Source organism: Adiantum capillus-veneris, chromosome 14 (assembly GCF_014529385.1).
Source record: "Adiantum capillus-veneris isolate H3 chromosome 14, ASM1452938v2, whole genome shotgun sequence".
In the NCBI taxonomy this organism is placed as follows: Eukaryota; Viridiplantae; Streptophyta; class Polypodiopsida; order Polypodiales; family Pteridaceae; genus Adiantum; species Adiantum capillus-veneris.
The window spans coordinates 155,554,011-155,568,126 of NC_140944.1; the positions used below are offsets into that span (position 1 = coordinate 155,554,011).

General features: G+C 43.3%; 1 protein-coding gene across 1 annotated transcript; it reads left to right on the forward strand.

The window, feature by feature from the left end:
* The first annotated feature begins 654 nt into the window (after positions 1–654).
* LOC147443408 (uncharacterized) lies at positions 655–1,909 on the forward strand. The gene has a single exon (XM_086529283.1). It carries the CDS (start codon positions 722–724, stop codon positions 1,832–1,834), a length of 1,113 nt encoding a protein of 370 aa, XP_086385409.1. The 5' UTR covers positions 655–721; the 3' UTR covers positions 1,835–1,909.
* The last annotated feature ends 12,207 nt before the right edge of the window (positions 1,910–14,116 follow it).

The window sequence follows — 14,116 nt, forward strand, 5'->3', positions numbered from 1 at the left end:
ACTGTTCGCGTGCTCTGAGGTGTGTCATTATGATTATAAAAAGAATAGAGCCTACGTGGCATCTGAAAATTTAATGCTTGACCCACTTATATATTTGAACGTGGGCATTTTCTACTTGATGATAGATCTAACTATTATGCACCATGTGACCATGCCCTACGTTTTAACAAAAGGCTGGGCAGCCACCGACACTTTTCTCTTTAGAGTTGACAGTCGAGACCTCACTTTAAACACAACCACTGTACATAATTTATTTCGCCATGCAAATTAAAATGTGATTTTATTTATTCCAAAGTTCTAACAGGATAAATACAAATCATTTACAAAGCGCTCTCTCTCTCTCTCTCTCTCTCTCTCTCTCTCTCTCCGGGCTCGCAGAGCGCAAGAATGGAGACACTGATAGGTCGGATGGATATCAAAGAATAATCGCGTAACCATAAATGAAAGAATGGGATACACATTCTCTTCAGAACTTCAAGAGAGGAAGGGCCACCAGCGCGACGAGCATGAAGGAAGGAACCAATTTCGCCACTGCAGTTGGGACTGATCGAGCCCCCGCACTCTGCATAATTCCGAAATAAAACATAAAAATATTTAATATTTAAACATGACTTAAAGAGAGAGAGGGAGAGAGAGAGAGAGAGAGAGAGTTACGTCATCCAAGGGAGGAACGGCAGGACCAGACAGTGGAGTAGCGAAGGGAGGTGCTGGCGGGCTGCTGATGGGCGATGCAAAGGGAGCGGGGACGGGCGCAGGAGTAGGGAATGGTGGCGTCGAGGGAGCAGGAGTAGGGGATGGTGGCGTCGAGGGAGTAGGAGTGGCAACTGGGGGTGTAGAAGGAGCAGGAGTCGCGGACGGGGGGCTAACGGGAGCCACAATCGGCGCAGGCGTAGCTGAAGGGGGCGGTGTGCTTACCACGGGCGTCGGAGCAGCTACTGGAGGAGTAGAAGGGGGCGTAGCTGGCGCTGCGACGGAGGCGGGCGGGGAGGCAACAGGAGCTATGGTGGGCACGGCCGGAGGTGCTGAGGTAGGAGTGAAGACAGCAGTAGGAGTCGCTGCGGGTGGCGTCACGCTGAAAGCAGGCGGGGTGACGGCAGTGGGAGGCGCAGCCGTAATTGTGGGAGCAAACGAAGGCGGAGGCGGCGTCACTGTTGTTGTGGGGGCAGAGGTTGGCGGAGGCAGTATCACCGGGATTATCGGGGTAGAGGCTGGTGGAGGCGGCGTCACCATTGTTACAGGGGCAGAGGCTGGCGGAGGCGGCATCACCATTGTTACAGGGCCAGAGGTTGGCGGAGGCGGTATCACCGGGGTTGTCGGGGTAGAGGCTGATGGAGGCGGCGTCACCGAGGTCGCGGGCGCTGAAATTGGTGGAGACGGTATCACCGAGGTTGTGGGAGCCACAGAAGGCGGAACCGACACGGCTGTGGGAGGGGTAGAGGTGGTTGGCGGCACGGTAGAGGTGGTGGGTGGGGGCGTGGAGACGACGGGAGGGATCGTGGCGGAGACGGGAGGAGGAGTAGAGGAGGACGCACCAGGAGAGGGAGCTGCCGGAGGCACGAAGATGGGGCCGGCGCCGCCTCCAGCCGAGGGCGCTGCAGCAGGCTGTGGTGACGCTCTAAGCGATGAAGAGGCGACGATCAAAGCAGAGACGAGAGCCCACAGAGACAAGCGCCCCGCCATGGCGATGTTCTGCAGGGAGACGAAGAGCAGAATGCAGGCTAGGAAGGAGGAGAGAGAGCTGAGCCTGAGAGGGGATCAGAGCCTCAGAGGAGGAAGGCCTGCAAACAAAAATATAAAGGAGAGGGGCAAATATCTAGGCCTGATGCAGAAATAGAGCGAGCGACGAAGACGGGGGACTGGTCACGGATGTGCTCACAAATGCGCGCTGAAGAGAGGGAGAGGGGGACGGACTGGAGGGTCTACAAACTGCCAGCCAACAACAACACACATACAGTATTACAGTGTAGGGCGATGCTGAGGGCCGGCCGGGGCGTACATTAGCTGCTTGTCATGTGTATTATTTATTGGCCTCCGTGGAGGGAAGCGCAAGCCAAGCCACCTTTGGATGCCAGCTACTCTTACGCGGCGCCGCTGACACCCTTAAACGGTCCTTTTCTTCTCCCCACTTCGGACTTCCGGCCCCCACGCGCGTTCCTCGCTTTTCCCGACTTTGAAGTTCCCAAGGCTGTGCTAACGTTCCAACGCGCTGCCAGATCTCAAAGTCTTTGGGCCTTTGAGGCTGTTTACACCCATTGCCCGTTGGCAAGCCCCTCATCTCTGGGTCGTGCAAGCCTCAAGGCCTATTTCATTGTAGGATCAACTTTTCAAGTCAATTTTCTAAGGAAAAATGCTAGGTAAAGAAACTCTTACAAAACACTGTGAGAGTTACATTGTACCCTAATTATACATTTTACATTAAATGTAAAGATTGTAAAGGACTAGCTCGTTCTTAGGGCGTAGGAAGGGATGCCCCATCACGGTTCCTAAGCTCCCTCTCTTGTCATCATCCCCCACTTCAATACCTGGGATGTCTTCCCCATCACGCTCTTTGGACTCGAAGGGTCCCTCTGGATCTCTTGTCAACACTCCCTGTGACCTCAATTCCACCAAGTGCTACCTCTAGAGTGGACTAAAAAGCTCCACTCGGCTATCTAGCAAAGGTACCAAAGCATCCCGCAAAATGGTTGGGTGACATAGACATATACCCAAGGCCATGCATAGTAAGATACACCAACTTATCCTCTCCATTCTAGAGCATTCTTTTCAAATGTGTTGTGAATCACTTATAATTGCAAGAGGAGCTAGATATGGCTTCTCCGCTCCATTAGACGTATATGAGGTTTCATACGGTTTGGTCTTGATTGCATCATTGACATGTGGTATGTGAGAGACAAGATGTGTTTCATTCACGAGTGAGCTCCAGTATGTTTGTGAGACAGAGCATGTAGCTGTGCAAGATATGCCAGTGGACTTTGCAGAGGTAGAGGTGTAGCGGGATTGCTCCAGTGAGACACAACATGTGTCATCAAAGTTTGTGCAGATAGAGGTATAGTGAGTCTACTCCCCTAGAGACACGTGCAGAGATGAGGACATGGAGTTCTTTGATACACTCATGCTAGAGGTTGATGAGTTTATGCCAAGACACACAGTTCCACCTATGGATGAGAGGGATGTAGCCATCCGAGTGTTGACGATGACACATCTGTACATGATGAGTAGTCTTGATGAGACAGTGTATGCAGATAGTGTCATAAAAATCTAATATCTAACCAACCCAAATGATTTTCTTATATTAAATTGATCATTTAATGTGGGAGAATAGACGGGAACAAGGGTTGGAATATAGACATGTGCTTATAGATCTATTTACAACACGGGGCCAATGGTAAAGGGGTCCAAATGAGAGATGGTCTGTCAAAGAGCAAGGCTAGCCAATGGAGCTTAAAATACCTTAGGGTAGCTTTATTAAAGACCTCCAAAAGTTAGTGTTAAAAGTCCTTTGACCTTAGGTAAGCTAGGGTTGAGCTTGAGGTGATTGTCGTACTTGATGACTAAGGTGCTTGTCGTGCTTGCTGACTAGGGAGCTTGAGGTGCTTGTGGGAACACTACCCAAGCTTGAGGTCCTTTGTCATGCTTGCTGACTAAGGTGCTTGAGGTTGAGGTGTTCCTCAAAGTCAACAAAGATCCCTACAAGATATAAAGTCTATGGGGGTTTTGAAAATGTTACATATCAGCTTATTACTAATGTTGATCTACATGTACTTGATCTGGAAAGAGCCAAGAATGGAGAGGCTAGGGGTATGCCAAAATCACTGGTGCATATACTTTACATGACAGTAAATTGGAGGCACATATGTCAAGTCGTACTATGCATCATATACATCAGATTGTTATGCTTTGTGTGTTTCTAGTTCATGTGATGAAGAGAAACCTCTTTTTTTGATGAATCACATAATTCAAAAAATTGGATGGCTGCAATGCAATTTGAATATGATGCATTTATAGAAAATAAAACTTAGAATTTATGTGATTTTCCTCTGGGAAAAAACCCATTGGTACGAATTACGTTTACAAGTTGAAATATAATACGAATGGTGAAGTTGATCGCTAAAAGGCTAGAATTGTTGCAAAAGGTTATGCATAAAAAAAGGCATTGACTATGAAGAGACTTTTTCTCCCACTTGTCAAATGACTATTGTTCATTTTCTATGTGCATTTGCATCTCACTTTGGATGGAATGTACATCAATCAAACATTATTACTGCTTCCTTGAATGGTGACATATTTGAGGAAGCATATGTAATGGAGCCTCACGATTTTGTCACAAAAGAACAAGAAAAGAAAGTGTGCAGAAGTAAGAAACCTTTATATGGGTTGAAGTAATCTTCTTGTGTTCAGTATGAGTAAGCTAACACTCATGTGGTTAAACAAAGCTATTATAATAGTCCAGCTGAAAGCACTTTGTATGCCAAAAGCGAGGGTGATGTATATCTCATCGTCCTTTTATATGCATATGATTTGCTCATTATTGATATGAACAAGATACACATTGTTGAATTCAAGAATAGAATGCCACTTTCAAGGTGAAAGTTTTGGAGTTTTTGCATTATCACTTGGGCATACCGTGTAAGCAATGTGATGGAGATATTTCTTTGTGTCATGCAAGATACATAGAGACATTACCATGTAAGTTTGGACTTGAGGAATGCAAACCTATTGCTACTCCAATAGAAATAGGTTTGAAATTGAGTCTTCATAATGCTAGAGATCCTACGGATATCACTCTCTATTAGACTGATATTGTGGATGCCTAATTTATATATACAATATGAAGCTGGATATTCAATTTTCCATCTCAAGGTAAACAAATTTATGCGTAGACAAGGGTCTAAGCATTGGCAGGATGTTAAAAGGATCCATCATCCACCAGGATTCTTATTTTATGACCTTGGATAGAACCATGCACTCTTGCACAAGCTTGTGTGGGCCAAAAGTTGATTGCCACATAGATGTTGTAATACATCACTCATAAATCACTTTGATATGTGTTATTTCCATCATGGAATAATGAAAAGAGGACTCCATAGGAAGCAATTGCATGATGTTCACAACTTTTTCCTTACTCTTTGTGTAGTAGATTTCTCCTTAGGACAATACTTTTTTCCATGTCCATTTTCCAAGAAATTAAAACATAGCTTACCTTCTTTGCCTTTTTAAATTCCTCACTTGACAAATGGTCTCTAGGCTCCTTGGGCTTCTTGGACACATCAGATGACGCTACCATAGATTTTCTCTCATTGGCTATGAGATGCATTTGCATTCAAAGTGTCCGGCATATATGTGATTTTTCATCAGGATTATCATGAATATGAGCTAGTGCTATGGCTTCCTCGAGCATCTTAGGATCCATGGTCTTAACATGCTTCTTAAGCTCAGGAGTTAACCCAGTGATGGACCCACATATCCGCTAGAAGGCATCTATACCCTCTAGCTTGAGGCTAACATCTCTATAATGCGAGACATATTCGAGCAGTGTCTTATGCTAACGCATAAAACACTTATCCTAAGAAGTTCAAATTTGTCCTTTTCATTAATAGGAAAAAAATCTTTTCTAAACACCTCCTCAAAGGTAGCCCATGTTTGCAATATGATGCCATTCTCCTTGAGCACCATCCACCATTTATAGGCTTTACCTTCTGTGAGATCCCCAACCCCGAAAGATTGGGGAGACTTGATAGATGGCCTTCCTTTATTCTCAAGTTTCGTTGACGACACCCTACTCCGTTTCCATGAAGACGAGATATAAGCAACTGAAGAGAGGAATTCCTCGATCCAACGTGATCGTGGACATAAGGTTCATACACCACAGGCTAGGTCGATAATAGAGGGATTTCAATGGGAGCTAATTCGTATATCACAAAGATAAAATCTCATTGACATACTTATAAAATCTCTCTCCTCTAAAATGTTTCTTCTTCCTCTTCCCTACCCTAATTCCCTGCTAGCTCTCTCCACCTTCGAAGGTGTTTGAGGTCTTGGGACTGAGGCTTGGGATAGTTAAAGTTTTCCACAAAGTTTATGTTATGCTTGTGATGCATGAATCTTTCCATCTTCATTGCATCACTTAGGTCACAAGGAACACAAAGATTGTATTGTAACAAGACTCTCTTAATGGGAGAAATCATAATACAAATGCCTATTGGAGGGGGGATCGGCTCCACATAAATCCATTCCTCAATTGTTGTCACGTTCTCTAAATTCTCTCTCTTGCAAAAGTATTGTTCATGCCAAGTTAACTAATTTCTATGCCTATGTTGTTATCTTCCACTATGTTCACCCGCTATGCTCACAAAGTAATTTCTCAAAAGTACTCTCATTAATTTCCGCTACTCTCAAGTTAATAGGCCAATTCCATTACATTGGTAACAGAGCATTTGGTTTCTCTTTTCTTGCTTAAGAAGAGAGGTCCTTAAGTAGCCTATAAATGGTTGATTTTGTTAATTTTAGTAGTATAAGTGGAGCTCGGATCTATTATCGGTTTTGTTGAGCCCACTATGTGGGATATGGTGCACACCTCGGGAGCTTTGGACTTAGTAATGGAGTCTTTTTAGACTTGCCTACGGCTTTACCATTATTGAGCCATAAGAAGTCCGAAAGGAGCTAACCCTCGGCAGCTCTGCTATGTTAGACCTACTCCACTACTCTCTATAGCTAACCACTTCGAGCTGTGGGTGTAGATACTTAAGAGCTAATTTGCAAAGGCTAAGAGGAGTGGCAACTAAGGTTTTGAATTGCCAAAGCATACACTAAGTACGTACACAAATTTTGTTAACATGGATGACAATAACCAAGAGAGTAGAATGAACCGTTTGATAGCTTTGATTTTGCAAATGAAGGTGCTAATGATGATGCCCCCATGTTTGTCAATTATCTCGTTACTAGGTTACAGCTTGCTATGGGCAACCCTGCTTTGCAAGCTGAAGTACACAACAACTTTGCGCTTATGGGATTTCCCTTCCTCTCCAAGAGGAGAGAGAGCTTAGAAGGCCTCTTGAAAAGACCCCCAAAAGAAGACTCTCTCTATTACGATAGGACGAATTTAAAGAGCAAGAAAGCAATGAAACTTTAAGTTCCTCTGAAGATGTGGCTCCACGAAGACGGCGGTCTAGACGATCGCCCACTCCTCCCAAGAGGAAAAGATGAACACATAGTCCTTCTCCTCGTCATTCCAAAAGGGAAGAGAGGAAACAAAGGAAAAAAAAGGCCTAAAAAGAGGCCACCCTCTTCTCCTTCTTCTTCACCTTCTTCCTCTTCCGATGAAAGCTATGGCTATTCTTCTAGAGAATACAAGAGGGGAGGACATCGTAAATCATACCCTACATGGTTAAGGTCACAAAAGCTAAAGGAGTTCAAAGAGGGAGGAAAGAGTATCTCTTTTCTCATCTATGATGGCACCTTTGGTGCTACCGACAAAGTGTTGGCCTTCATCCAACAATTTGATGCGGCCTTTGGATACAAGGGCTTCACGAAGTCCTCCAAGCTACGCCATGTAGCTATGCACTTCCAAAAATCAGCTCATCAATGGTGGGCTAGCCTTCGTGGCAACGGTGAAGCCCCAAAGACATGGAAAACTCTACGAGTTTCCATCATGAAGCAATTCCTTACAAGTGATGCAAAGGACAACGTGCTTACCGAATGGCGCAGCTTGAAGCTTCTCTCTCATGAGTCTATCCACAAGTATGTAGACAAGTTTTGGGATTTACATCTCAAGGCTACTGTCTTTCAAAAGATAGACTTTGTTGAGAAAAAGCAGCAATTCTATGCGGGATTACCTGAAGAGATGGCCGAATACATCAACTCTCAATGGCCTGGCTCTATCACCAAAGTAATCCATCACACCATGGTTTCTTCACGCATCAATTTCCATCAAGGGGCTAGACGGAATGTCAAGCCCATGGAAAACAAAGACAAAAATGATGCAAAGGGGAAAACCAATGCTCAAAATTCCTCCCAAGGCACTACCAACAACAACAACAACAATCGGTTCGAGGAGAAGGGAGTTTACAAAGGCAAAAATAAACTCTCTCCTGAAGAGCTTGAAGCTTTTCACAAGGATCATAAGTGTTTCAATTGTGGGGAGCAAGGACATGGCTATCGTTCTTGCCCCAAGAAGAATGCTCGCAATGAGACTCCTAGGGCTTCCACCATCAAAGCTCCAAAAGAGGATGTTCATTGCAAAGGATCATCACTTTCCTATGCTTGGGGAAAGGTAAGAGAGCATGATGCCTTCATCTTGTTTGACCCTGGCTCTACTCACAACTTCATATCAACGGAGTTGGCCACCAAGTTGGGCATTCAAGCTTTTGAGATGGGAAATATGGTAATGGCTGACACAGCTTTCAAGGGACAGCAAGCCTCCGTTACTCCCTTGATTGGGAAGTTGAGGCTTCATATCCAAAGCTATGTCAACAAAGAAGACATTTTCATCTCTCCCCTCCAACATGAGGATGCTATCCTAGGGGCGCCATGGTTTGATCGCATGGCTGCCAATATGAAGTTCCCTGAAATGAGAATCTACTTCACCTACAGGGGAAAGAACATGTATATAGATGCTAGTGAGCATGGTCGCTCTATTCCACTTGTAAATCCTTCTGCTTTTGATAAATCAATGAAGAGCTTAGTTTCTGCGTACATGATTTTTGTCAAAGAGTCTCTAAAAGATCCTAATGTTTCATCAAATGTAAATAATAGGAATCAAGAAGAGTTAGACTTGTCTAATTTTCAAAAAGGATTCCAAGATGTGTTTATTGATGGTATCCCTATGCACTTACCTCCAAAATGAGGGGATGATGACCATCACATTGAGCTCCTTCCAGGAAGCTCACCGCCTAACAAGCCTCCTTATCGAGTCTCTCAAGCTCTACAAGAGGAGATCATGAGGCAAGTACAAGAATTGGTAGACAAAGGGATGGTGAGGCCTAGTTCCTCTCCCTTTTGTTCTCCGGTCCTTTTAGTGCCAAAGGAAGATGGTACATACCGTATATGTGTGGACTATCGAGCACTAAACCATATCACTATCAAAAACAGATTTCCCCTGCCTCGGGTAGAAGATCTTTTTGATAAGCTACAAGGCTCTATCTACTTCAATAGGATTGACCTTAAAAGTGGCTACCATCAAATAAGGATAGTGGATGCAGATATCCTAAAGATCGTGTTTCACACAACATTTTGTATTTATGAATATCTAGTCATGCCTTCTGGCTTGACTAATGCACCAGCTACGTTCGTCTAATGGAGAAAAATTTTAGACCTTACCGCAAATTCACTAGAGTGTTCTTTGATGATATCATCATCTACTCCAAGTCTTTGGAGGAACACAAGCAACATCTCCAATGATTTTTCAAGCATTGAGGGAGAACAAGCTTTTTCTCAACCAAAAGAAAAGCGAATTTTTCCTCCAAGAGATTCAATACTTAGGTCACATTATCTCTCAAGATGGTATTCGTATGGATCCATCAAAGTCAAAGGTAATAAAAGCATGGCCTAATCCAAGGAATCTACATGAGCTAAGAAGCTTTATTGGTATGTGCGCATACTATAGACGCTTCATAGCAAAATTCTCTCAAATAGCAGGACCACTACATGACTTAACTAAGAAGAATGGTGTGAGCGGGATGAAAACACACACAACGCCTCTATAATCACTTGACACACACTCGTGGGATGATACACACACACACTATAGGGCACCACTCGGCTTACTCAACCCACCTGGCCGAGACAGGTGTTGAAGATGATGAAACAGGAAACAGAAGGAAGACAGCAACTCAGAGTAGGAAGAAGATGGAGAAGGAGAAGACACAGAGCTTGTGTACGAGATCTCTGTAGTCTCTCTCTCTCTGTATTGGAATAATAATTGTGTGTACAAACTCAGAGCTACAAAGCTTATATGAAACCCTAAGAGATAAGGTGTCCTTTCACACCAGATGTCCAGGGGGAAAAACCCAGTGGGAGAAAAGTGCCCCTGGTGAAGCGCGTATACACACTAACACTACTACATGTCTACAAATCCCCCCTGTAGTGATAGTGTGAATCCGTACAAGGTAGCAGATCATCATGTGTATGAGAGTAAGCCCAAAGCTTTTCGGAAAGCTTCAAACTTTTCTCGTGATAACGCCTTCGTAAATAGATCTGCAATGTTATCCTGTGTAGGACAGTAAGTTAGTGTGATCTCCCCTGCATGTAGCCTTTCCCTGACATAGTGGTAGTGAACCTCTATGTGCTTTGTTCTTGCATGAAATACTGGATTCCTTGCAACTGCAATAGCACTCTGACTGTCAGTGAAAATGGTAGTGGGTGCCTGTTGACACTCACAAAGACCTGCCAATAACCTGCGTATCCATACACAATCAACTGTTGCCGTGAAAGCTGCCCTGTACTCAGCTTCACAAGTTGATGTAGCCACTGTGGGTTGCTTCTTGCTTAGCCAAGATATACATGCATTTCCCAAGAAAAAACAATTGCCACTTGTGGAATGTCGTGTGTCAAAATCACCAGCCCAATCTGAATCGCTGTAACCAAGAAGCTGCATAGAACTGTGCTTTCCATACATATCCCCCCTTGGAAAGAACATGGCAAGATTAGGGGTACCTGAAAGGTAACGAAGTATGCGCTTCACAGCCTGCCAATGATGCATACCTGGGCTGTGCATAAATCTGCTTGCTTGTGAAACCCCAAATTGAATGTCTGGACGAGTGTTGCCTACCAAATATATCAAGCAACCAACCGCTGCTGCATAAGTATGTACATCAAAAGTTTCTCCAGCATCATGCATGCTCAACTTTGATCCAGTTTCTACGGGTGTAGAGATTGGCTTACAATTTTGCATACCAAACTTGTCCAAAATTTTATGCAAATATTTTTCCTGCAACATGTATATGCCATCCTCTGATTGCACAAACTGAATACCCAAGTAATAATGTAGCAAACCAAGATCAGACATCTCAAAGGTTTTTCTCAAAGCATCTTTAAACGCTTCAATTTCATCTGCAGTATTGCCTGTAAGAAGCATATCATCCACATAAAGTGTTAGCATAATGAGAACTCCATCTCTCTTTTTGACATACAAAGTACTTTCTGTTGGACTATTCTGAAATCCCTGGCCAATCAAATAAGTATGTATCTTCTCATACCATGCTCTTGGAGCCTGTTTGAGACCATACAAAGCTTTACGCAATCTACATACCGTTTGCTCTTGACCTTTTACAACAAAACCACTTGGTTGACTTACATAAACTTCTTCCTGCAAATCACCATTCAAAAAAGCAGTTTTGATATCCAACTGATGCACTTTCCAACCATGATGAGCAGCAATTGCAACTAGTGATCTAACTGTGGACGCACGAGAAGTAGGAGCAAAGGTTTCATCATAATCTATGCCTTTCTGTTGCGCATAGCCTTTTGCCACAAGCCTTGCTTTGTACCTGTCAACAGTACCATCTTGTTTCCTTTTTACCTTAAAAACCCACTTTGTACCAATAGGCTTTTTACCTGTAGGCAAGTCCACTAGATCCCATGTATGATTCTTATGAATAGAATCAATTTCTTGCTGCATAGCATCTTTCCACTGAACACACTCTAAAGCTTGTTCAAATGAATCAGGCTCATCTGCATCACAAAGAGTACTAAAGCAAGCCAAATCTACTTGCTCTCTGCCAAAAGTAGTACCAACACGTGTTTTTCGTGGCAACGGTGCATCCAACTTGCTATCCTGCAAAGTTTTCTGAACCCATTTAGGCAAGGTTCTTTCTTCCCTGAGAACTTCTTGCTCTTCACGCACAATTTCCTCTACATCATGAGGTGTCACATGCTGATCAAAAGATTGATCAAGATTATCAACCTGTTGTGATTCTTGATTCTCCACAAAAGAAGGAAGCAAACCTTCAAATACATCATGTGTCTGCATATGAGGTACATCAAAAGCAACCATAGGTTGAGCAGTAGTTTCTGCAAAAATTACATCACGACTTTCAAAAATCTTGTTTGTAGCAGGATTGTAAAGTCTATAACCTTTACTTCCACTACTGTACCCCACAAATATACATTTGATTGCCTTATCATCAAGCTTCCCACGTAACTGCTGAGGGATGTGAGCATAAGCAAGACAACCAAAAACACGAAGATAACTGACTGAAGGTTTTTTGTCATACCAAGCTTCATATGCAGTAATGGTCTTCAAGGCACGAGTAGGACACCTGTTCAAAACATGTGCTGCACAAGCAATTGCCTCCATCCATAGCTTATGAGGCAAACTCTTAGCCTTGAGCATACATCTAGCTGTCTCCATTAAAGACCTGTTCTTCCTTTCTGCAACACCATTCTGTTGTGGTGTGTATGGCATAGTGCATTGGTGTTTAATGCCTTTCTTTCCCAAAAAATCCTTAAATGCACCTGACATGTATTCACCTCCTCGATCGGTACGAAGAGTCTGTACTTTGCAACCTGTTTCATTTTCAACCATGGCGACATAATGTTGAAAAACTGCAAACACATCTGACTTTGCTTTGAGTGGATACACCCAACAAAACCTGGAAAAGTCATCAATGAAGGTCACAAAATAAAGGCTGTTTCCTATAGATGGCGTCCTCATAGGACCACATACATCACTGTGTACAAGCTGCAACTTTCGTGTCGCTCTAACTGAACCATCCTGCGAAAATGCAAATCTGTGCATCTTTCCAAGAACGCAACCTTCACATACATGTCTTGGTGGCATCTCCAATAAGGACAAATCATGCACCATATTATGACGTTGTAAAGTCATCAAACTGCCATAACTAACATGCCCAAATCTAGCATGCCACAACTCAGCATCCTGCATGGCCTGAGTCTTTGTTTCTGCAATACATACCTGAATCTGCTTTTCATAACGATCTAGCACAAATAGTCCATTTTCCAGCGTACCTGTAGTGATAAGAGAATAACCATTCTCTCGATCTCGTACAACACATCTGTCATCCTCAAAAATGACCCGAAGACCATTTTTTGCAAGAGAGGATACATACAACAAATTCTTCTTGATCCCTGGAACATATAAGACATCTGGCAAGCATAAATCTGAACCATCTGAAATGGTAATCAAAATCTTACCAACGCCTTTGATTGGATAAGAAGCATTATTTGCACATGTCACCTTCTTTCCTGCTGGAGTTGCATCCAATGAACAAAACAAATCCTTCCTTGAAGTAATATGCCTGGATGCACCACTATCAAAGTACCAAATCATTTGTGTCTTGTCAATACTGTAAGCAGAAAAATTTGAACATACTACAAAAGCATAAGAATCCTGCACAAAGTTTGCAGACTCTTCTTTAGCTGTAGAAGAATCACCAGAAGCTGAAACAACCAAACTTGACTCTTTCTTCTTTTCTTTAGCAATTCGCTTTTTACACTCACTAATGTAGTGACCAGGTTTCTTGCAGTAGTGACATTTACCTTTCTTCTTGGACTTGTCGGAATCACCTTTAGACTTCTCTGAAGATTGTCCTGCACTAGACTTGGAGTGATGAGCACTCTCTTTACCCCTGTTTTTGTTCTGTACAACAAGAGCATGATCCATACCATCCACCTGTAAAGACTTGTTCTTACGTGATTGATCCTCCTGCAATAGCAAAGCCACTAACTCTTCAAAATGAAGAGGGTCAGGATTAGCTCGCAAAGACAGAGTCAAAGAAGTCTGAAAAGTCAAATAAGATGGTGGTAGTGAATTGAGTGTTTTGGAAACCAAGTCCTTCTCTGGAATCACTTCATCAATGCTAAGCAATTGCTCTTTAAGATCCCTGATTTTTGTAAGATGCTCGACAATATCGTCACCTTCGTCCATCTGTATTTTGTCAAGTTGTTTCTTCAAAAACTCTATTCTGGCAGCGTTTCTTCCTCCAAACATAGCTTGCAGAGTGTTCCAAGCATCCTCAGAAGTTCTGCAAGATCTGATATGTGGTGTGATTGTCCTCTTTATGGTTAAGGCAATCACAGCCATAGCCTGTGCATCTTTAGTATCCCATCTCTTTTGCTCTGGAGTGACTTGTGAGGGTCCTGCACCAACAGCTGCACCACG

What these genes read in the sequence shown, in the direction of transcription:
- LOC147443408 (XM_086529283.1), top strand. Translation starts at nt 722, where the DNA reads ATGGGCGATGCAAAGGGAGCGGGGACGGGCGCAGGAGTAGGGAATGGT.